General features: G+C 51.3%; 10 protein-coding genes across 10 annotated transcripts; 4 read left to right on the plus strand and 6 right to left on the minus strand.

Annotated features, from left to right (window-relative positions):
- Window position 1: 1 nt before the first annotated feature.
- Window positions 2–3,024, minus strand: cwh41 (mannosyl-oligosaccharide glucosidase). Its single transcript, XM_040944188.1, has 7 exons — window positions 2,647–3,024; window positions 2,111–2,590; window positions 1,888–2,045; window positions 1,789–1,834; window positions 1,354–1,732; window positions 376–1,285; window positions 2–320 (listed from the first exon to the last, which is right to left on the minus strand). The coding sequence occupies exons 1-7, from the start codon at window positions 2,891–2,893 to the stop codon at window positions 72–74; spliced, it is 2,469 nt and encodes an 822-aa protein (XP_040803695.1). The 5' UTR covers window positions 2,894–3,024; the 3' UTR covers window positions 2–71.
- A 182-nt stretch (window positions 3,025–3,206) lies between these two features.
- Window positions 3,207–4,655, minus strand: BO72DRAFT_399586 (NAD(P)/FAD-dependent oxidoreductase). Its single transcript, XM_040942131.1, has 2 exons — window positions 4,514–4,655; window positions 3,207–4,444 (listed from the first exon to the last, which is right to left on the minus strand). Exons 1-2 carry the CDS (start codon window positions 4,551–4,553, stop codon window positions 3,252–3,254), a joined length of 1,233 nt encoding a protein of 410 aa, XP_040803696.1. The 5' UTR covers window positions 4,554–4,655; the 3' UTR covers window positions 3,207–3,251.
- A 111-nt stretch (window positions 4,656–4,766) lies between these two features.
- Window positions 4,767–6,058, minus strand: BO72DRAFT_424510 (SNUT3/LISCH7 family protein). Its single transcript, XM_040942879.1, has 2 exons — window positions 5,467–6,058; window positions 4,767–5,410 (listed from the first exon to the last, which is right to left on the minus strand). The coding sequence occupies exons 1-2, from the start codon at window positions 5,786–5,788 to the stop codon at window positions 5,013–5,015; spliced, it is 720 nt and encodes a 239-aa protein (XP_040803697.1). The 5' UTR covers window positions 5,789–6,058; the 3' UTR covers window positions 4,767–5,012.
- A 1,166-nt stretch (window positions 6,059–7,224) lies between these two features.
- On the plus strand, window positions 7,225–8,795 carry BO72DRAFT_424512 (Elongator subunit IKI1). Its single transcript, XM_040942880.1, has 3 exons — window positions 7,225–7,406; window positions 7,542–7,698; window positions 7,765–8,795. The coding sequence occupies exons 1-3, from the start codon at window positions 7,248–7,250 to the stop codon at window positions 8,496–8,498; spliced, it is 1,050 nt and encodes a 349-aa protein (XP_040803698.1). The 5' UTR covers window positions 7,225–7,247; the 3' UTR covers window positions 8,499–8,795.
- On the minus strand, window positions 8,666–9,900 carry BO72DRAFT_34308 (SNAP receptor SEC22). The gene is made up of 5 exons (XM_040940637.1): window positions 9,742–9,900; window positions 9,630–9,664; window positions 9,423–9,532; window positions 8,954–9,359; window positions 8,666–8,896 (listed from the first exon to the last, which is right to left on the minus strand). Exons 1-5 carry the CDS (start codon window positions 9,773–9,775, stop codon window positions 8,834–8,836), a joined length of 648 nt encoding a protein of 215 aa, XP_040803699.1. The 5' UTR covers window positions 9,776–9,900; the 3' UTR covers window positions 8,666–8,833.
- Window positions 9,892–11,928, plus strand: BO72DRAFT_445993 (uncharacterized protein). The gene is made up of 3 exons (XM_040944189.1): window positions 9,892–10,314; window positions 10,471–10,950; window positions 11,020–11,928. Exons 1-3 carry the CDS (start codon window positions 10,213–10,215, stop codon window positions 11,746–11,748), a joined length of 1,311 nt encoding a protein of 436 aa, XP_040803700.1. The 5' UTR covers window positions 9,892–10,212; the 3' UTR covers window positions 11,749–11,928.
- Window positions 11,469–13,484, minus strand: BO72DRAFT_484408 (short chain dehydrogenase/reductase family protein). The gene is made up of 5 exons (XM_040947853.1): window positions 13,017–13,484; window positions 12,862–12,947; window positions 12,636–12,800; window positions 12,511–12,581; window positions 11,469–12,448 (listed from the first exon to the last, which is right to left on the minus strand). The coding sequence occupies exons 1-5, from the start codon at window positions 13,295–13,297 to the stop codon at window positions 11,897–11,899; spliced, it is 1,155 nt and encodes a 384-aa protein (XP_040803701.1). The 5' UTR covers window positions 13,298–13,484; the 3' UTR covers window positions 11,469–11,896.
- A 398-nt stretch (window positions 13,485–13,882) lies between these two features.
- On the plus strand, window positions 13,883–15,813 carry BO72DRAFT_373151 (CLPTM1 family protein; the record flags this gene model as incomplete). Its single annotated transcript, XM_040941070.1, has 3 exons — window positions 13,883–14,887; window positions 14,958–15,443; window positions 15,499–15,813. 3 exons carry the CDS (start codon window positions 13,883–13,885, stop codon window positions 15,811–15,813), a joined length of 1,806 nt encoding a protein of 601 aa, XP_040803702.1.
- Window positions 15,814–16,259: 446 nt separating this feature from the next.
- Window positions 16,260–18,937, plus strand: BO72DRAFT_484410 (Mis6 domain protein). Its single transcript, XM_040947854.1, has 4 exons — window positions 16,260–16,545; window positions 16,598–16,651; window positions 16,707–17,734; window positions 17,786–18,937. The coding sequence occupies exons 1-4, from the start codon at window positions 16,515–16,517 to the stop codon at window positions 18,878–18,880; spliced, it is 2,208 nt and encodes a 735-aa protein (XP_040803703.1). The 5' UTR covers window positions 16,260–16,514; the 3' UTR covers window positions 18,881–18,937.
- Window positions 18,938–18,966: 29 nt separating this feature from the next.
- On the minus strand, window positions 18,967–20,021 carry BO72DRAFT_424531 (post-initiation translation factor DPC29). Its single transcript, XM_040942881.1, has 2 exons — window positions 19,731–20,021; window positions 18,967–19,672 (listed from the first exon to the last, which is right to left on the minus strand). Exons 1-2 carry the CDS (start codon window positions 19,942–19,944, stop codon window positions 19,047–19,049), a joined length of 840 nt encoding a protein of 279 aa, XP_040803704.1. The 5' UTR covers window positions 19,945–20,021; the 3' UTR covers window positions 18,967–19,046.
- Window positions 20,022–20,079: the final 58 nt, after the last annotated feature.

Below are 20,079 nucleotides of genomic sequence, written 5' to 3' on the forward strand. Positions count from 1 at the left end.
CACTGTACAGCCGTTTGGAAAGCTTGCTATCTTATTGTATATCACACCAAGATATCCTCATCGCTCTACGTCTACAATTCATCGTGGCCCTTTGCTCCGTTGGCGGGTAGATCGGGCATGGACATGATCTTCACAACCATGCTTGTCCAGCCTGTGAAGTGCTGTGTCCGCTGCCCTTGTCCGGTCTCGGGGTTGTACTGCTCCCAAGCAAAGCCAGTTGCCTTCCACTGTCTAAAGACATTCTCAACCAAGTTCTTCCGCAGATTGGAATACAGCTCACGGGCTTGCTCGCTGTGGGGACCGGGTTTGATTGCAACATCCTGCGCGAAAACGATCAGCTTCCTGTGTCAATTCGATCGGGCGATATTGACTTACGTAGAGGTTCTTGACCACGAGGTAATTGATGTTGACCCAGATGGGACTTCTCCAATAATTCTCGTCAGTGCCATAGAACTCATCCTTCTTGCTCAAACTACGGATGCCATAATCGCTCCAGAGTTCTTCCGGGTTCCCAATCAGATCCAAAACGGGCTTCAGGTGAGGGCTGTCAGTGCCCAGCATTCCAGTCAAGAAGGGGAAGATCGAGATGTATCCCTTGTGGCACACATGAACGCTCTCCTCGTATTCATCAATGGTGGCATCGCAGTACGTCTGTGCGTCATCGTCCCAGTGCAGATCGTCAATGTTCCGCGTGATAGCGATCTCGTAGTTCTTGAACTGTTCGGCATCCTCTTCATTTCCAAGTGCCTCGGCGATGCGACGAATGGCACGGGTCATCATACCCATCCAACTGATCAAATCGACATGCAGCTCGCCGGGGTGGGGAGGCTGAGGCCGAGGGTAGTCATCCAAGCCCGAGGTCAAAATGTGCTGAACAGACCTTCCTCGCCAGCGGTATGCTTCCTTGGTTGAAAATGCTTCCCGGTCATAGGACTTAATGTCTCCAAATTGAGTCTTCCTGTACCAGAAGTAGTGCTTCTTAAGCAGAGGGTAGATCGAGCGCATATAAGCGTCGCCCAACTCTGGAGTCTCAACGAAAGCTGAGTTGAGGCCCTCGGTGATTTCATAGTCAGAGGGCCGGTTGACAGAAGCATTCTTCTTAGCATCGAGCTTATCGACAAAAGCCTCCAGAATGACGAAGAGAGTCGGAGGGTTGGCATAATGAGGATACTGGATTGTGAACTCGGGCGGGACTTTGCTGCGAGCTTCCGAGCCGAGAATCTGCTCCCGAGCAATCCAGCCATCCTCATCCATGAGGTTGAACCAACTCTTGACGATTTCGAGTCTACACGTCTGTTAGCATTGTCGGTCTGGAGTATGGAGTCGAGGCGATTGAGAGTCGTGAAAACCTACGCTAGATCCATGTCCCAATCAACAACAGGGATCAAGTGGAAACCCTCGTCCCAAAGGAAACCTCTAGGGAAGAAAGGGCGGGAAGGAACGCAAGTAAAGAGGGTCTTGGGTCCTTCGAGAACAGGACGAGCCCGACTTCTGGCTTCTGCAGTCTCTTCCCAGAATCCCTCATTCTCCTCATCATACTCAGGCGCCTCCGATCGATCAACGATATCTGTACCATGGAAGTAACCAATGCCACCGACAAGGTTAGACAACATTGACTTGGAGAACTGTAGATATTCCGCAGTGTCAAACGGAGCTTGCGGAGGATGGATCTTCTCGAATCTATCAGAGAAGGCGAGGGATGCTGTGTTAATCTGCTCAGTCAAGATGTCCGCTAGTGTACATCATTAGTTGATAGTCATTAGAGCTTGTGGGTTTGTTTTTTCTCACATGTCAACGGTAGCGGTGAAGATCCGGACGAGAAGAGAATATCAAACTGGCTTAAGTTAGCAACTAGGTACCGTAAGAGTTATTCTTCAGGTTATCTACCTCAAAAGCGCCCTTGAAGACCTTCTGCACGAGGTGAATATTTCCATCGCCGGGTTCGTTCTTGATCGTGAAGATTTGAGAAGCAGGCGGGGGGTTCTCCTGGCCGTGCTTCTCAATAGCAGCATCAACCTCTTCCTTCATCTTGGAGAACAAAATCACTACCACAATGTCAGTACCCATTCTCTAAAGCGCGAAAGCGTTTCCACCAATGGAGAATGTCTACCTTTCGTCTGCCACAATTGTTCCGGGTTCAAAGCCAAGCTAGACACCAGTGTACGGTCCAGGGGCTTTTCATCATAAGATGGGTGGTCATTTTCAGGGTGATCATTGCTTGCGGGACCAGCAGTGACATCAACCGAGAAAGCACCAAGGTCCGAGGTATAGCCCGTAAGCTTCACGTCGCCTTCGAAGCCGCGGGAGTCCTCGGATTCAGTGGTCACGCCCAGGTTTCCGAGTCCCTCCAGTCCAGTGTAGAAAACAACTGTCGTTGACTGATCGGGGGAGCCATTCTCGCGGGGAACACCCTTCACACGAGCAGCCCAGCTGCCTCCATGCTGTCCACCGGGGACCTTGATGAAGTCGATCGTCATGTCGAGAGCATTGCCTTCGTCGTGGATTGTCTGGCGGCCACCCTTCCGAATGTCGTACTCGTCCCAGCCGTACCCAGCCATCCCCTCGTTCTGTTCGCATGTGTGCCTAAAGTCTTTGGACAAGTCAGTATATGTGCACCCCAATCGCCCTTCTCACTGCGAAACTTACTCTGCTGTGCCGTGGCATAGTTGTCCACATTGGCCCACATCAACCCGGCGAAGAAGCTGTTGGGAATTCGAGGGCGGACCCCGAAGTACAGGTTCGGCTTGTAAGGACCCCATAGTAGAGATTGGTTGTTGGCCCTTGCAACCTCGTTGGTCAAGACGGATAGATCATCTGCTGGAGCTTGGTCGGAGAGCACCGTAGCGGCATTGAGTAACGGCGCTAGCAGCAATGGAAGTTTAGAGAGATGCATTTTCCAGAGAAAGCATCGAATGAGAATTTGCAAGTCTCACGGATAGGGATTGGTCATGGGAAGAAGCCTAAATCGATAAAGCTTCTTCCTTTAAGAGTAAGTAGTGGTGGTGGTACGCAATGTGAAATAACTATCTGTCATTTAATCCGCAGGAGCATCGGCCGCTCTTCCGCTCCGCAACTTACGTGGCCCAAGCTCCGCAGTGCCGCGGCCGCCGGGCCACGGTAGTCTACGACGTACCTGCGCTAGTACTGTACTGTACCTCTGCAGTCTGAGCAAAAGACATACTGAGTACATAAAGAAGAAGGCAATTAAGGACGTATTTACTTTCTTCGGCTTCTATGTATCTATACTCCCCTCAAAAGTATTCTCTTGGGTCAAGCGCTCTAATGCGTGCGCTTTTAGCCTCCCCGTCGAAGACAAACTCGCTGATGAGTTTACCGGTGCCAGGCGCATTCTGGATACCCCAGCAGGTGTGACCAGCGGCTAGATACAATCCCTTCGTGCCCGTGTGGCCGATCATGGGGCCTCCGCGGGCAGCAGCCACATTTGGCAAGTAGCAAGCCTGTCGCGCGCAGATCTCTCCATTGCGAAGGCGATCAGATATACTGCCAACCTGGTTGATGATCTCTTGGCATCGCACCTCGTCAACCTCGACCTCGGCGGACGTCGGAGGCAGGGGAACAGTTTGATCACCCTCACCACAGGCGTAGACAGTGGCGTCCGGACGAGCGTAGATCTCCGGACTTGCCACATCTGGACGAGAGGGCTTGGTTGGATCGAAGTTGGCCGGGAGCGCAATGTTGGTGAACAGGGTGTATGCGCTGACCGGTTGTTGGGGACGGATCACAACACTGTGGGCACGAGTCGCTGTGATGGGTGCTTCCGGCAGAACGGTCCTCGTCCAAGGACCTGCAGCAACAATAACATCAGTTGCGGAGATAGTCTGCGATTCCCCGGTCTTCTTATCAGTATAGGTCACCGACTGGACAGCGTCCTCGGAGTAGTTGATGCCAGTAACCGATCCCAGGGTAATATTTGCGCCACTTTCCTCGGCTAATTTGGCGATGGAAGTGGTAAAAAGGTAAGGATGGACTTGAGCTGTCTCCCCAGGATCGCTCATGCTCTCATAGCCTCTCACAAGCTCAGGCTCAATCCAATCCAGGTCTTTCGGCACTCGAGCAGACTTCAGCTTCTCCAAGGCAGCGGCGCTTCGTTTCTGCAGCGACACGGACTCTTCTGATTTACCCCCGCTTTGCTCTTTCTTCTCAGGCAGTCGTCGACCGTCAATGATCAGCTGCCCACAGTTGACTTCACGATACCCCCATCGGTCCTTGCCATTATGCTCCTTGGCCAATTCGGCGTGCAACTTGTAACTCAGCGGCACGATGCTGCTCGGATATGCCCATAAAGCCAGCAGACCCCCAGCTTTTCCCGACGCTCCTCCTGCGATCTCGGTTGCTTCAATGAGAGTCACTGAGTGGCGAGATGGGTCAAAGGACGGATGGCGTGTCAAATAGTAAGCTGAGCAGCATCCGATGATACCACCGCCTGAAAACAAGCTGTTAGCATAAAGTCGCATCAGTCGTGCGGGGTAGATCTACTGAACCATGAACATACCCACAATGACAATCTCACGGCGCTCGCTGCTGGTGGACATCCTGCGATATGGCGCAAATCTAGAGCCTATAATCCTTAGTGAAGCCACGATTGGCGATTCTATCGCAGGAATATGTCCGTGGTTCAGGGGAAAGAACCAGAAGAGGGGGTGGAGAGGGCTTCTTAAGAGCACCTACGTCACTCCCGTCATGTGTTCCCGAGCGCTTACTGGGCGCCGATAAGAGGCTTGAAATACTTGATTTTCAATTAAACCCGTCTATAAAGTGCAGGCAGATTTAAGTAAGTCAATATTCATTCGCCTGTTTTTAAGTTCGAAAAAGCAAAGGCCACCCGTAATCTTACTCCAGCAATGCATGTTGCGACAAGGGGAACAAAAACAATGATATCACCCAATAATAAAGACAATGACAAGAAGATAGAAAAGACGTAAGTGAGGAGATGGCTTGTAGGTAACAGCAGGTAAAAAATCTTTGTGAGGGAAGAAGATCTGCGATGGAGATCACTGCCTCGACGGACTGAGCGGTCTGTTGAATCCTCCTATGCGGTTCATGTACTGTCTGTACTCCGTCTTCTTCTCCTTCCGAACGCCATACACATTGTTTCCGGGGACCTTGGTGTTTTTCGTGCTCCGGAATCTTGTAAAGCCCATGTTCCGGCGCATCATCTCTTCGAAATCGTCATCGTCGGCGGCATCGTCGATATCCATCTCGGTCTCGTCCCGAGGCCGGCCATGTCGCGATTTTGTATCCGCGACACCGTTCGCCTGTGCTCGGGGGTCTCTGCGATCAGGATTACGGTCGGCCCTGGGGCCTCTCGGGGGTGGCGTCCTGGATTTGTCTCTGTTGCCATTCCGGACAGGGGATCGGGACCGATATCTGTCTCCCTTGGATGGATAGCCTGTAGCACCAAGTTAAACACGTTACCGGCTGGATAGGGTTCAGCGAGCCACATACCTCGTTTACCATGATACCTCTCCCTGCTGATACTTCTCTCCCTCGTACCTCGCCCGTCACGGTCTCGGTCTCTTCGATCACGATCCCGACGATCGCCTGACCTGCTCCTATCGCGCCGCCTGTCTCTCCGGTCCCTCGAGCGAGAGCGGTATCTTCGATCATCTCTGGGTCCATCGCGCCGGCCTTGCTCCTTTCCATGCTCCCGCCGCGGGCTTCGGGTGTAGTCTAACTCTGCCTCGGGCGAGCGTGTTCTCCTGTCATCTTGATCCCACATTGTAGAGCTATCGGGTCTCCGTGCACGTTTCGCTGGAGGCTCCGCCATTTTGCCGGTCTGTAGGTTCTGGTCTCGTAGTAAGTATGCGCTGAAGTGGCGGGTAGGCTATGTTGTGAAGTCGATGCGTGAGGTTTTGTTCCCGCGGCGAATGATAACGGGTAGGGGGCGAGACTGGGAAAATGTGTCTATGGCAAAACTTGAAAGCAGGTCAAATCATGGCAGTCGTCATTCTAGTGGGCTTATTCAATTGCACGAAGATGCTCTGACTGGTAGCATATAGGAGCGTGTCCGAGAAATTGTGTCCAGTGACTGAGCTCCAAAACCAAAGCTGAAAGCGTGAAGTTGTTACGGTCGCCGGTTTGCACCATGAACGCGGCTAGCTCAATACCGCGGAAGCTTGGAGGCAACTTCGGCTTTTGGAATCATTATCAACTATTATTTACTAGCCTTGACACATTGATCATCTCCTGCGATCTTGCTTATCTGTAGCCTCATGCTGTAGTCAGACGGTTTAGACTGTATAGCATACTATTCAAACGAAGCGAAAAAAAAAATTAAAACAATGCACTTTTGTGCACCGTTCCATAGTTGATTCCCAATGATCAAGCCAGTGAACTTCGTTGCAGATTGATTCGCAGCAAACTCTTGATGCATGTTATACATTTTCATAAGGGCATTTGCCAGATGAGTTAGTATTTGGAGTTTGATGTTTGACGTATTTCACTTTCCAATCCAGCAGCAGGGGCGATATCGTATGGGTCACAGCATCATGGGTGATGAAGATATATCCGTCGAACCGCTAAGCTAAATTGCAACAAACAGCCTGCAAAGCCCACAGAGTATCGATCACCGAAGCGCTTTTCTGAAATGGAGGTTTTCTACATACGAGTATAGCTGTTTCTTGCAATCTGGTGGAATAAACAGACATATCCAGCGCTCTGGTCAGAATAATTGTCAGAAGTTGTCTGTGGCGGTAGGGGAGTAAGTAAATGAGAATCTGCGAGATGAAAAGCACGATAAAGTGCTATTATAGGGTCGTCAAGGCTTGTGCTAGCTCCCAGCTGCCTTAGACCGTGACATGACAGCTGAAAGCCAGGCCACCACCTCTTTTGCTGGGTGGACTGTTCTCCAGTCTAGATGGGGAGTGGCGGGTGCTGTATCGGTAGGAAGCTGATACCGATTATGCTGGCGAGAAGGTCAGTTCACAGAGACTAATGCAATTAGTTGAGGAAAAACTGATATGGATCGATCATAAGGACATCAATTCCATGTCGACATGTATAGATCGAAAAAGAAAAGAAGTCCGGTGGATCCAACAACTATGTACATCGGAAGCAGGCGCTGAGCTTAAACCCGGCAAGCTTGCTGATTGGAACTTTTGGGGGAGGCCGAACCCCTCCAGAGGTTAAGCTCCCCGCCGGCGTTCATTATTGCATGCAAAAACCGACCCCGCAATCTGCGCATTTTCTTCAATGTTCGTCGCTCCCCACGGCCCGAATCCAGCAGAATGGCTCCCACCAACACCTCCCACAGACAGACTCATAACCTACTCTTGATATCGAAACTTCTCAGTCTCAGAGATACAGCGTCGCCACTTGCGCTGGTATTGGACTCTCTAGAGCAGCCCGCAACCCCATTGATCAAGGAATACATCCGACGCGCCAAGGTGATTTCACCCTTTCTACATAGTTTCGGCGAGACATGACTTTCCCTGGCGAGCTTTGCGTCTGTCTTCATACCCAACTGTCCAGCCGGTCTACGTCTCGCCGCTGCGTGAGAAGGTGACTAACGCTCTTCCAAGTTATCCAAAGTTCATATCACGTTTGTCGCATTCGAGACGCTGAAGCCGCTCGAGGGTGTCGATGCCTTCGTTGCCGCTCGGAAGAAGAGCCCCCTAGAGATCATCAAGGCTGTCAATGCAGCCTACCCAAATGTTTCGACCAGCGGTCCCTCTCGCAGTACGTATATGCGACCTCCGTTCTGGCAACACGGTTCAATGGCAACACGACTAACACCAAAGCCAGGGCGCCTGATTCTGATCGATGCCATTAACCCGCTCCTGCATGCGAGGAGAACCGACGCACATTTCAACGTATCGTCGTTCCTGAGCTCATTCCTCATGCCACACGGCCCCCCCACGGCCTCCAAAGTCGAAGCCTCGCTCGTGGTCACCTTTCACCAGGACGTCCCCAGCCCGCCGCTTCCGTCGCCGTACACCCCGTCGCCCCTGTCCATGTTGACCTACCTCGCCACCACGATCATCCGCCTGCACTCCTTCTCACACATCATGGCTCAGAAGGCAGCTCGCGATAGGAGTCTGGTGCCGCCGGTTTTTGGTCTGGAGGAAGAGCTGGATGGCGTGCTTCTGGGCAGGTTGGATAAGCCGATCGGCAACGAATCCGCCCAGGGCGTTGTGCTGGAGTTGGAGCACCGAAGAAAGAGTGGCCGCGGCGTTCTGGAATGGTACATCCTGCCGCCGGCTTCGCGCTATCCCCCACAGTATGCGAAGGAGATCGTGACGCTGCTGGATGACCACCCATTGTATCGCCCGCCAGAGGAGCCGGACTTTGGCGCGGGAGAAGAGGAACCCGAATCAACTTTTGAGCTCCGTCTTACAGATCGACAGAGGAGGGATCGGGAGGGTGTCGTGCTGCCGTACTTTGATGCGCAGCAAGGCGACGGCCCAGGCGAAGGGGGTCGGATCTTGTACGACATGGGAGAGGAAGACGACTTTGACGAAGAGGAGGATGAGATTTGAGAGAGATACACCGACAATCAAGTCTGTTTCACGGATCTGACAAGCTGTTTAGATGCTGGGTCGAACGATCCCACGCTTTCTTTGGCCCGCAGAATATGACTACCTTAACGACTTATGATTATATAGAGGGACTCGAAATCTATCACACATGCGTCACACGTGCCTCACACATACACACACTCGCTGCAGACAATAAAAAACAGGAATTGTATCAATTCAGAAATTCTCTCGAGTTCTGAGCCAAGGACGATGGTGTCCTGCATCCACCGAAGACATTAACTATGCATACATTCATATTAGTGGGTATACAAATTTGTGGCTACCAAGCGCAGATATTAGAAGAAGCGCCACCAGATCATGAAAAGGAGAATGAAGCCGACGCCTGCGAAGGGGCCGTACTATGGAAAACGGTTAGCGGCACTCTCTTTGTGTCATGGGAGCACGTTTGTACTCACCTGCTTGACAAGCAGCTCCCAGTTGATGCGGACAGCCGCTTTCCTGTACTTCTTGCTGTCTTCCCGAAGACGGCCGGACAACTCTCCCATGCGTTCCAAGCTATCACCACGGTACAGTAGATCCTCGATGTTCTTGGTCATCACTTTTGTCACATCCCGGAGTTCGTCATTCAACCGGTCCAGGTTCGCCGACGCACGACTGTCCTGGTAAAGCTTCTTGGTCCGCTGAATGAAGGTATCAAACTCCACAAAGGCGTACGGTCGCAGGGTGGGGGATTGGTACTGTGTCGGCGAGTAGGTGGTGGTGAATTCGGTCGCCAAGTCGGCGAGATAAGTGAACGCAAGCTTGCGGGGGTAGGAGCGATCGCATATGCAGAGGAAGCAGATATCGTCTTGGATGATATAGCTAGATAATGAGCCGGGGAGTGAGCACATAAGCTGGGCCCGAAAACATTCACTCTGTCCTTACTGTAGACTGAACTGGCCGGATTCAATGCTCGCCTGCGGCTCTGAATTGCGGTTCAAGCGACGGAAAATCATCTTGGCCTGAGACTTGATCTCTGACAGTTCCACCTCTGACTGTGCAAGGAAAGAAAGCGCTCTGTGTTAGTGACGATCTCATTGTGTTTCACATTCACTTGCAATTCACTTGCAAGCGCTCCGCCGACTAACTGACCTGTTCATCATCCACCGACGCTGCCAACATCAAGCCTGTCTCCAAACATTAGCGCAAGCTGCGGACACACACCCCTCTCCCCGTAACAGCAGCAGTAACATTCCAAGCATACCATCGATTCTGGCGATTTGAGTTGACCTGACCATCTTGAACGTGAGATATTCAAAGTTGATTTTCTTTCAAAGGAAGAAAAACAAGCTAAACTGCTGCGTCAGTGACACTGTTATAGACACCAGTTATCGCTGTTCTACTCCGACTTATCTGGCCCAGCCAGGCCAGGCCGCGGAACAATGGCCCCAAAGCGCAAGGCGGTCGACGCCGGCAATTCGGAGTGTCAGCGAGTGACGAGGTACGACCGACCACCAGTCCGTCCGTCCGCTGGATTGATTGTCTGTCATGCGCGCGCGCCTGAAGGTTGCAATTCGGTTGGATCGACTGAATCTGTGGGAAGAGGGAAAGACCATTATTCTTATTGGCAATGCTGAACCAGAAGTGATGTTTCAGGAGCCGAACAAATCGATCTTCGAAGGCGGAGGAGCCACAGCGCAACCCGGGCGAACCTAATAATAGCAGCAGCTGTGCGATGTCATCGACAAACGCCAGACCGAAGCGGAATCCGAGGCGGGCAGCCGCGAACAAACAATGGAGTGAGGAGCACCTGATGACTAGCCCGAAGTCGCGGCTGGTTGGCTAAAAAAAAAAAAAAAAAAAAAAAAAAAAAAAAAAAAAAAAAAAAAAAAAAAAAAATGAACAACCCCCCCCCCCCCCCCCCCCCCCCACGAGGAGGTTACTTGGTACTTTGATTGGTGGATGGGGAGACTAATTGCGATCTATATTCTAGAAATTGCTTCGCCATCCTGAAGCCTGGACATGTCTGGAAGAGAGTGAGAAGGAGGAGATTCTCAAACTCCTTCCCGACAACGCGCACCCGAACCCTTACCCTCAAGCTGGCGACCCAGACGCAAAGATCCCCCCACCACCGGAGTCCTTTCTCCGCTACTCGAATAATTGGCGCGACGGCATCCGCCAATTCCAGCTGGATCTCCAGCACGGTCGCTACCATCCGGAATGGCAGCGCCAGGCGGAGAAAGCCGTCGAAGAGAGGGCGGCTGGGAAGTTTGATCGGTTCAAGGAGGAGGAGTTCGAGGAGTTCTGGGGCCAGAAACAGAAAGTCGACCGGAGGCTGGTGGCTGGACAGAGCTCCCAGGTCAAACTGAAGATGCTCACTGATCACGGAGTGATCTGTGAAGGCGATATCTTGAAGTATTCCCGGGTTTTCTCCACAGGCAATCAGAAGGTCCTTGTGGAGAAGGAAGCTAGGGTATGTGAAGCCTCCTGGTGCCTTTCCTTGGTCGCATAGAGGAAATCCGGGTTGCTAACCCCTTGCCAGATCGTGAAGATTGAGAGCGCAGACTTGACCGTCGCCGTCCCGCCGGGGCAGCGTGTCTTCCTTTCCTCTGCGCCGGATTCCGCTATAGGTTCGATGAGCCCAATAAATGGAGAGAACTCAAAGGTTGACACAGAAACCACCGAAGCAAATGAACGACAGCGGGCCGGTGGGACAAACACAGGATCGGAGCTGAAAGCCGAAAAGACTGAGGCTATCTCTCACCATAAACGCGCGTCAGATTCTGAGCTCCCTGACAGCAAGAGGCAGCGCTTGGAGTCTCCGAACACCAATGCGACTGACAACCTGGGTTTGAACAATATGGAAGATCAAACACCTACGGAAAGTTCACTTTCTGAGGGCAAACCTCAGTGTTCGGAGTCTCAAACCAGCACTACAAATGGTAATCTAGACCCGAAAGACATGGAAATCCAGGCATTTACGGATCAGCCGCCTCCCAAACCAGATTCCAACCAGGATAGCCCAAATCCAACCGCGGCACTGCCTACAGACCACGCTCAAGACGCTAAGGAGATTATAGTCTCCAACATCCAGGGACTCAATGCATTGGCCTCGAAAATCATAGAAATAGATGGGCGGATCAAGAAGGTGCCAAATGGTAATGCTTGGAAGGAGTTCCGAGCTCACAGAAACAACCAGGACATAGGGAGCTTGTGGGAAGTCAGACAAGCCTGGTTTGTGCGCGAGAACAAGAAGGGAACATCAACATAATTGATGTAGGTACCGTTTCGACCGAGCCTGGGTGAATTCGATCTAAACACAGCCTGTCATTGGACTAGTCTAGGATAGTAGAAATCGGATGAGATTGGCTGGCTGACAACATGTCGCCATGCTTTATTAATTGATTCATGAACTTGCTTCAGGTTGCTTCCTGACCAGTGCCCATGCCGTCATCCTTGGGTATCCGGCTAGTATCATCGGCCGCATAGTCAACAGCAAAGCTAGATTGAATGAAGTCCTCGAGTTCTTCGCTGACCGTCTTCAACTTTTCCTTTACACTAGCAACACCCTCCTGGCCCACAATATGTCGCGAGGGTGGGTTTTCATGGCCCCCAATTGCCGTTATAGCATACACGGTCTCGGTAAACAGGACTTCCATGTGCGCAGAGCTGAGCGGAGGGTACGTGGAGATGACATCTGGCGCAGAAAACGGACCGTCTTCGAAAGGATTACTTCGGTGGGAGCTGACCGAGCCATTTGCTAGACCCGTGTTACGAGCATCATGGTTAGGCAGGCGAGAGACGAGACGATTCAAGATCCCGCGGAACAACGGCGCATGGTTGACTGAGGAAGAGTAGACGGGGGTGATTGGAGGTACACTTGTAACCAGATTGGTCAGGATTCCGATTTCAATGCTGCACTGGAAAATGGTAAGTTTGACATTGAAGGGGGCTATCTCGTATGCGAGACTCTAGAAAGTGGTGACAACATTAGCGACGATTATGTATTCCGTATCCAGAGAAACACTCTTACATCGCAAAAGCCCTCAAGAGCCCAGCCTGCAGCGCAGTACATTCCTAAGCCCGGTGTGCCGATGTGAGCAGCTGCTTGCTGTTAGTGTGGATGCTCAGTTTCGCGGGGCTTGTGCAAGCTCTTACTTATGCCAGAAAGAATCATGATATGCCCTGACTTTTGTCTACGCATATGGGGAAGTGTCGCCTTGATGATGTTCAAGGGGCCGAAATAGTTGATCTCGAACTGATCCCGAACCAAGTTCAAGGTCTGTTGGGAAGCTGCTAGCTCTTCCACTGTACCAATGAGGGCTATGTAGTTGGTTAGCGGGAGATGCACTGGATGTGAGGTCGGGCGTGTTGGCTGACGTACCTTGACTTGTGCAGCAAAGGAGAATGTCTACTCTCCCGAATGTCGCAACGGCCTGCGCGACCACTGCTTGGCATTCACCGACCATTCTGCGAGATGGATGTAAGCATGCGCCATACCTAATAGTGAACGAAGCGAATAAAATTGACCGCGCGCACCTTATATCGAGGGGAACAGCCATAAATCGCTGCCCCCATCCCTCGTCGCTGTGGCTCTCGATCTCGGCCAGAAATGCGTCGAAGCCATCGCGACGACATTCGTCTCGATCTGACTCTGAGTACGCCCGTCCTACCAGAGCGCAGTCACCATGCTTGAGAATCTGGCGAGTAACTGATATCCCGATAGGCGAGTCTCCAGCCGTGATCACCCATACCCGTGGCTCATGATGGGCAGGAAACTGAGGGCGGGAGTAATCGGGAGAAGGATGATTGTCCGTCATTGGAGTTTAGGCCGACATTCGAAAGCCCAGCATGTCGAATTGCGCGACGAGACGCCCTGCAATACCACGTCGTAGACCCCAGTTGTAAACAGGGTTTACTTGGTTTTCGTAACGTGGGGCGGAATCTCTTTGCGCGGGGTTGCGTGCGATCTCCGGTGCGGCGGTGATAGTACGGAGTAGATGGAGATTGTAGCTGGTCGGTCGGCAAGACCCGATTTATGCCCACTGAGTATGTCATGCTCGTAGCCCGCCCGGCGATAAGACGGACCCGCAAAAACACCCGGCCATTCTGGGCCGGCCATCGCTTGCCTCCGCCGCCGTCCTTCGCGCGTGGCCTTTTCTTACCTTCTCCCCTTCTCCCCTTCCCCACCTCGTTCTTGTTCTGCTGACCAGGTGCGATAACAGCCGGTCAAAAATGCCTGAACAAAGACAACGTAGGGAGGAGGAGGGGCTAGGCGTGAGTACATGCCGCATCTTTCTGCATTGATTCAACTCCCAGTGGCTGACACCTTGGTTTCTGCTTTCTAGTCCGGCCTTAGAGGCGTCCTTCAGGGCCTGGCTGTCTTTATGTTCGCCAAGTTCATCATGGGCCAGTTCATGGGCGGCAATCAGGAAACCACTGTCTCTGGCGCAAAGTCAAATGACGTGCCCAGTTTTGCTGCTCGTCCGCCTCGCAGCCAGATCCCCAACTACAGCCACATCCCTGACCTCGTCTCGCCAATCTGGCCTACCGATAGTTCTCTCGACATGAATATCTATGTCTCTCCTTCCATCGCTGTGCCAAACCTCAAGACTCTCCCGTCTGGCTCACTTGTCTTGGAAGAGAGGAATTTCACTCTCGGTAATTACAGCGACACCAGGGAAATTGATACGACCATTAAGGTTCCGAAGGAAGTTCAGCGCAACGGTACACTCTGGGCACACTTCTTTGTTGGGCTGAGTGGACATCAACTTGATCCTGCAGCAAAGGACTATAGCACGGATAGTGCAGTTCACTTCTATCGCCCGTTGAACCAGTACCTCCCTAAGAAGAAGGCCAAGAAGCTCAAGAGCCTGCTTGCCTCTAACGACCAAGCTGCAGAGGAAGATGTCGATGACACCCCAAATGTGTCAATCGCGTCGTTTTATCATCCCAACTTCACAGTTTCTTTCATTCCTGACTCCGGGGCCCAGAAGTATCGTCAAGTTCATCCTGCCATCAGACACCACATGCAGCTGGAATCCAGCGGTGCGAGGGATGCCACCGGACAGAACGGGTGGTACTACCCAATTGTTTTCCTCAACACATTCTGGCAGCTCAAGACCCATATGATGGAGCTTAACTCGACTGTTGACACTGTCCCTTTGCGCATCACCCTCAACAATCTGCAAAATTGGAAATTCAACATGATGGCCAGTCTTGATGCCAACGCTAAGGAGACCGCCCGGCAGGCTGCCTTTGGAAACGCTGCTCCGGGCGGCAGCGATGGCTCCGAGTTTGAAATGATCAAGGAAGTACTATTGGACACGAACATCTGGCTTCTGGGAACCACTGGTGTGGTCACCATTCTCCACATGGTTTTCGAAACTCTCGCGTTTAAGAACGACATTGTAGGTTATGCGTAACCCATGCTTAGGCGGAGTCATTCAGTGGAGACATTACTAATGGTTGGATCTGCAGTCTCACTGGCGTAAGAAGAAGGATGTCGTCGGCACTTCCGTCCGCACTATCCTGGCCAATGTGTTCATGCAAGCTGTTATCTTCCTCTATCTGATGGATAACAGCGAGAATACGTCCTGGATGATCCTTGCCAGTCAAGGCTTCGGTATATTGCTTGAGGCGTGGAAAATTACGAAAACTGTAGACGTGCGCCTGCGCCCGCCGCCAGCTGGATCGTTCTTTTCCTTCCTACCTTACGTGGTGGTCTTCGAGGACAAACATAAGCTCAGCGAGACCGAGCAGAAGACGAAGGAATATGACGAGATCGCGTTCCGTTACCTCTACATCATCGCCGTGCCTCTTCTCGCAGCATACGCAGCCTACAGCCTGATCTACAACACTCACAAGTCATGGTATTCCTATGTCATTGAGACCCTCGTTGGAAGCGTCTACGCGTACGGCTTCCTGATGATGGTTCCTAGTCTGTATATCAACTACAGACTGAAGGTCAGTAAATAGTCCGGGTGGAATCGGCGTGTCTCCATTGCTAACAAAATGATAGTCTGTCGCTCACATGCCCGGCAAGGCGCTGATGTACAAGTTCCTCAATACTTTTATCGATGACCTTTTCGCATTCACTGTCAAGATGCCATGGCTTCATAGACTCGCCACACTTAGAGACGATGTGATTTTCTTTGTCTGGCTTTACCAGGGCTGGAAGTACAAGGTCGACTACACACGTGTCAACGAGTTCGGCCAGGGAGGAGACAGTGAGGATGAGGACGAAGCTGCCCCGGCTGAGAAGCCCAAGGTTGAAGCGTCAGCTACCGCATCTGGCAACCAGAAGTCTAAGGAGGCGGCAAAGAAAAGAAAGTAGGGTGATGCTTGTCATGAGTCTGCGAGTGTTCCAATAAAGGAAACGTGCTTGGGAGCATCCTGATTGCATGGCAGAGGAGTCTATCTTAGTCAACATATTCTCATGGATCTCTAAACCATCAATCGCCCCACACAATGGCACGTGGCGTCTTCTGAATATAGAAATGTATTGAGCCGACGCGGTCCGTAATGTTTCGATTTGCATTGTACCCGGAGAATGAGCTCGGCGATCTATATAACAAAAATAGTAAATTTTTCTTATGACTCAACACACTGAATCTCTTTCTGAGTCTAATGCGATTCTTGGCCTCTAGACAAGTGCTGTAGTGTGCGCCGTTGTTGAGAGACATGGAGCTGAACGCTCGCCAGTTGGTCGCCAAATCTGGTAAAGTTTGCCCAACTCCGAATTCCCGCGCCTCTCTTCCAGATCTGCGAGTGCGACCCAGTTTATTGGCAATCAAAGCCTGCATACGCAAGAGAAACCATAGACGGGACTCTAGTCGAGAGTAGTGGGTGTTATTATCGCTGTTTGTTCTTTGTGGCAAATCAGTCAAGTATCGTGCAGTTGACGCGACAAGTTCGAATTCGCGCGCGACTTGGATGATCTAGAACAACAAGGCGTCGGTGCAGCCTGATATGCGCTAGGAGATTTTGCATTAGAATTACACTGAAGACATTCGCTCGGATCGATAAGAAAAATAAATGACTACGATGTCGTCGGACTCGGACAGAGGTTTGTCAAGAACCTGACTTTGGTTGACTATCGGTGTTAATAGTCCATTCAGGCTCCGACGTCGCGCCAACTAGCCTACAGGATGCGATTGAGCATTTTGAAGCTGGTAAGTCCCCTGGCACCCAATTCCCTTGAAGCTTTGGATCTTTAACTCCGATCAGTTGCTTTTATTCCCTCGAAGCAGCGATACACGGATGCTGGCCAGCTGGCCAAAACAATAGCTACACGCGCCTACGAGAGCGGGATTTCTCGGCTTGGCCTCGAACGACTTATTAAAGTCCTCACCAAGAGCAACCATCTTGATCAAGGAACAATTACCACTCTGGTCAAGAACTTATACCCGCAAGAACGGATATCCTCAAAGATCGTTACCCAAGTTGTATGCTGCCTAGGACCTGCCAAGACAAAGCCCAGTCCGGCGACGCAGGCTCTGCTTCTGCGATGGCTGATTCTTGTATACGATTTTCTGGATGATAGGTCCCACCTGTCAAAGCTCTATGCGGTACTCTTCAACCATCTTGACATGATAAGCTTGCGAAAGCCTCTGTGCCACCTGCTCTCGCTTATCACCAGGCGCAAACATGTCAAACCTTTCAGGATCCAGGCACTGATGGAGCTTCTCGGTGCTTCTGGGGGTGACGATAAAGAGCTCCTTACTCTACTCAGGGCTTTCAAGAACTACTGCCCGGATGTCATTGTGGGCGATTTTGGGCCTTCAGGGCGAAAGGCATTGTTCTTTAAACACCCTGATCCTGAGTGGACAGCTCACGTGAGACAGGTCCAAGAAACGCATTTGGAGAAGCTTCAGGCTACTCAGCCGTCAAATTTCCAGGTAGTGCATCGCGGACTCGTCAAGCGAGGGAAAATGGAGGTTATTGTGCCTGATGTCCAAACATCGCGCGTTTCATTATACCATACCGCGTTGGAGGAGTTGCGCAGTGTGGAACACTTTGTCGAAAGACTTGATCGCATTGAACTCCCTAACCAGATAATATCCATGATGGGAGACGCTTTGGCTCAGAAGTATCTCTTTCTGGCTCAGCCCGAGGCTGCACACCAACGTCTGAATGATTGGCTGAAAGGCTTCCTTGATGGTCAATTAGAGCGCATCCAGAATCATGATCAAGAAGGGCTAGAGTCGCTCGGATACATTCTAAACCTTGCACTGAACTATGCGCAATATACAAAGGTATGGCTTCCGGCCCAGTTTCGTCTATCGTGTATACTAACTCGACCACAGGAAATACCCCACGCCTTGCTCTCATTCCTGCAACAACATGTCCTTCTGTGGAACGGCTATGACAATCAAGAGAAAGTGCTCCATTTACTATCATATTTACCTCTCCAAGAATATGAACCCCTGCGGCAGGAGTTCTTACACCATGTGGAGGCCTCAGTATTAGACGGCACGTCTCACTCTCAATCGGTTCTTCTAGACTTCTACTCTTTGTTGATCCGTCGATGGGGTGTGCGCCTGAGATCTCAACCCTTCAGCGCCCATGAGTATAAGCCACTGGGCCGCCTTATCTCACACGCAGAACTCTTGGCTTTGTCGAGTCTTGAGTCTACAATCCAGCCTACAGCAGACGGCGGAAGTGAAAGGCCAAAGCCTGCTACATTGTCCGTCCTTGATTTCTACTGCACCTTGGCCGAATTATTTTCGCACGCATCGTCGAATGGCAGCATCCGTCTTACGATTCCTCTCGCTCCAACAGTCTACACCCTTGTATTCACCCCGATTAGCTCGGTTATATCGATCATGAGCTCAGTCCTTGCAACCTACAAGTCGTCATTCGAAGCTTCCCTCACATCTCCAGCGTTGCAGGTCCCTCACTCGACCGACTCACTATATCCGACAGACCTTGTGGGTCAATTCAATGGATACATAATGGATATCTGCAATTTGCTTTGGCGCAACCGCGGACTCAACTCGGAAGACCCCAATGCACTAGGTTGCCTGATTCCGGCGCCCACAGTCAACGCCCTCACTCGGTTTATCCGCAATATGAACGATAACTCACGGGACAAAAAGCGAGAAGCCAATTTCTTGTTCACCATCTCATCTGTATTTTCTCTGAGTCACCATGTCGCTCTATGTAATTTGTCGGCAGCATGTTTTGCAGATATTGAGGAGGATAACGGCATTGACGAGAGTAAACCAAAACTACAAAGGCCCGTGACTCAGAAAGCACTCAGTGCCCTCGAAAAAGAGGGCGGCGTGAAGCTGACCTGGCAGGAGTACCGTGTTCGGATGCTCGACTGGTTGGATGCGACAGGAAATGTCGGGATTGGGAATTTGATGCGCAGCACCATGAAAGCATTGAGAAAGGAATGATTGCTCTAGATTCCAACGTCATTAGTGCACACTAGATGGTGACTGCCTCTAAGTAAGCTTTCTTCGTGATACTATTTATGATACATCTAGTATGGTATTCTAATTCTATTATACAATTCTTTAAGTGCCCGGGGCTGTAGACACCTCAACCAGGGCCCGCAACCTATCAGAACGCCTGGCGCGTGTTCATGTAAATATCGTTCACGCATGGCTCCTCTCGAAGCTTGCCCATGACAGTCTCGATCTGTCTCACGTGCTCTTCGTCTGTGATATCCACCATAGTGTCCTTGTTTGGGTCCCAGAATATCTCTAGTTCTTCGACTGAAAGTCCAATGGCTTTTGACATCGATTCTCCCACACTCTTTGTTTCCGTGGGGTCTGTGAAGACAATCAGGCGGCCTTCATCATCCGATGTGATATCGGTTGCGCCTGCTTCAATAGCCTGATCTAAATAATCATCTGGGTCCACGCCATCCTTTTTCTCGAAAACAATTCTACCTTTCTTCTCGAACAGATAAATGGTTGGGGTAGCAGCCCCTCCAGCGTTCTTGATAGTATGTCTAACGTCCTGCAATAGACGGGCTTTTGAGTCGGTCTGGCATTCAATCACGACCGCGACGTTATGGGGCAGGATAGCCTCAACAGTGACTTGTTCCAGCGCCTCGCCCGTCAAACTTATGCCCTTTCCCCGCGCCAGAGCCGCTTCAATAACATTCTTGGGAATTCCGGCTCGCTTCGCATTCGAGAGGGCAAGGGTCAGGCGCGGATTGTACTCCGGATCGGGTCCCCACACTAGACCGAATTAGCATAGACATTGCAGTAAAAAGGTTGAGCAGACTGGAATTCTCACAATGGATTGCCGTGCTGATTTCCTTGTTCATGAGTTGACGCTCCTTGCTTTTCAATTTGTCTTCCTTCGCCTTATCGTGCTTGATTTTAGACCAACGGTTGTGTCCTGCAGACCACGGTGAGCTGCTGGTGAAGCTACGGCAGGTAGTGTACGTGAGCTGGTTGATGCGAGCAGCGCGCTGCTGCATCAGGCTTCTGCTCACTAAGGAGGCCATTGCGATGTGGACCGGGAAATATTATTGATTAGCGGGCAGCCCCATTTCTGCTCCCAGAGCGGCATGGAGCAAATGCATCTTCAAGTGCAGTGCACAGTACAATCGAACCGCATCTTTCAATCTGATAGCGGGGCC

Source organism: Aspergillus fijiensis (genome assembly GCF_003184825.1).
Source record: "Aspergillus fijiensis CBS 313.89 unplaced genomic scaffold BO72scaffold_12, whole genome shotgun sequence".
Classification (NCBI taxonomy): Eukaryota; Fungi; Ascomycota; class Eurotiomycetes; order Eurotiales; family Aspergillaceae; genus Aspergillus; species Aspergillus fijiensis.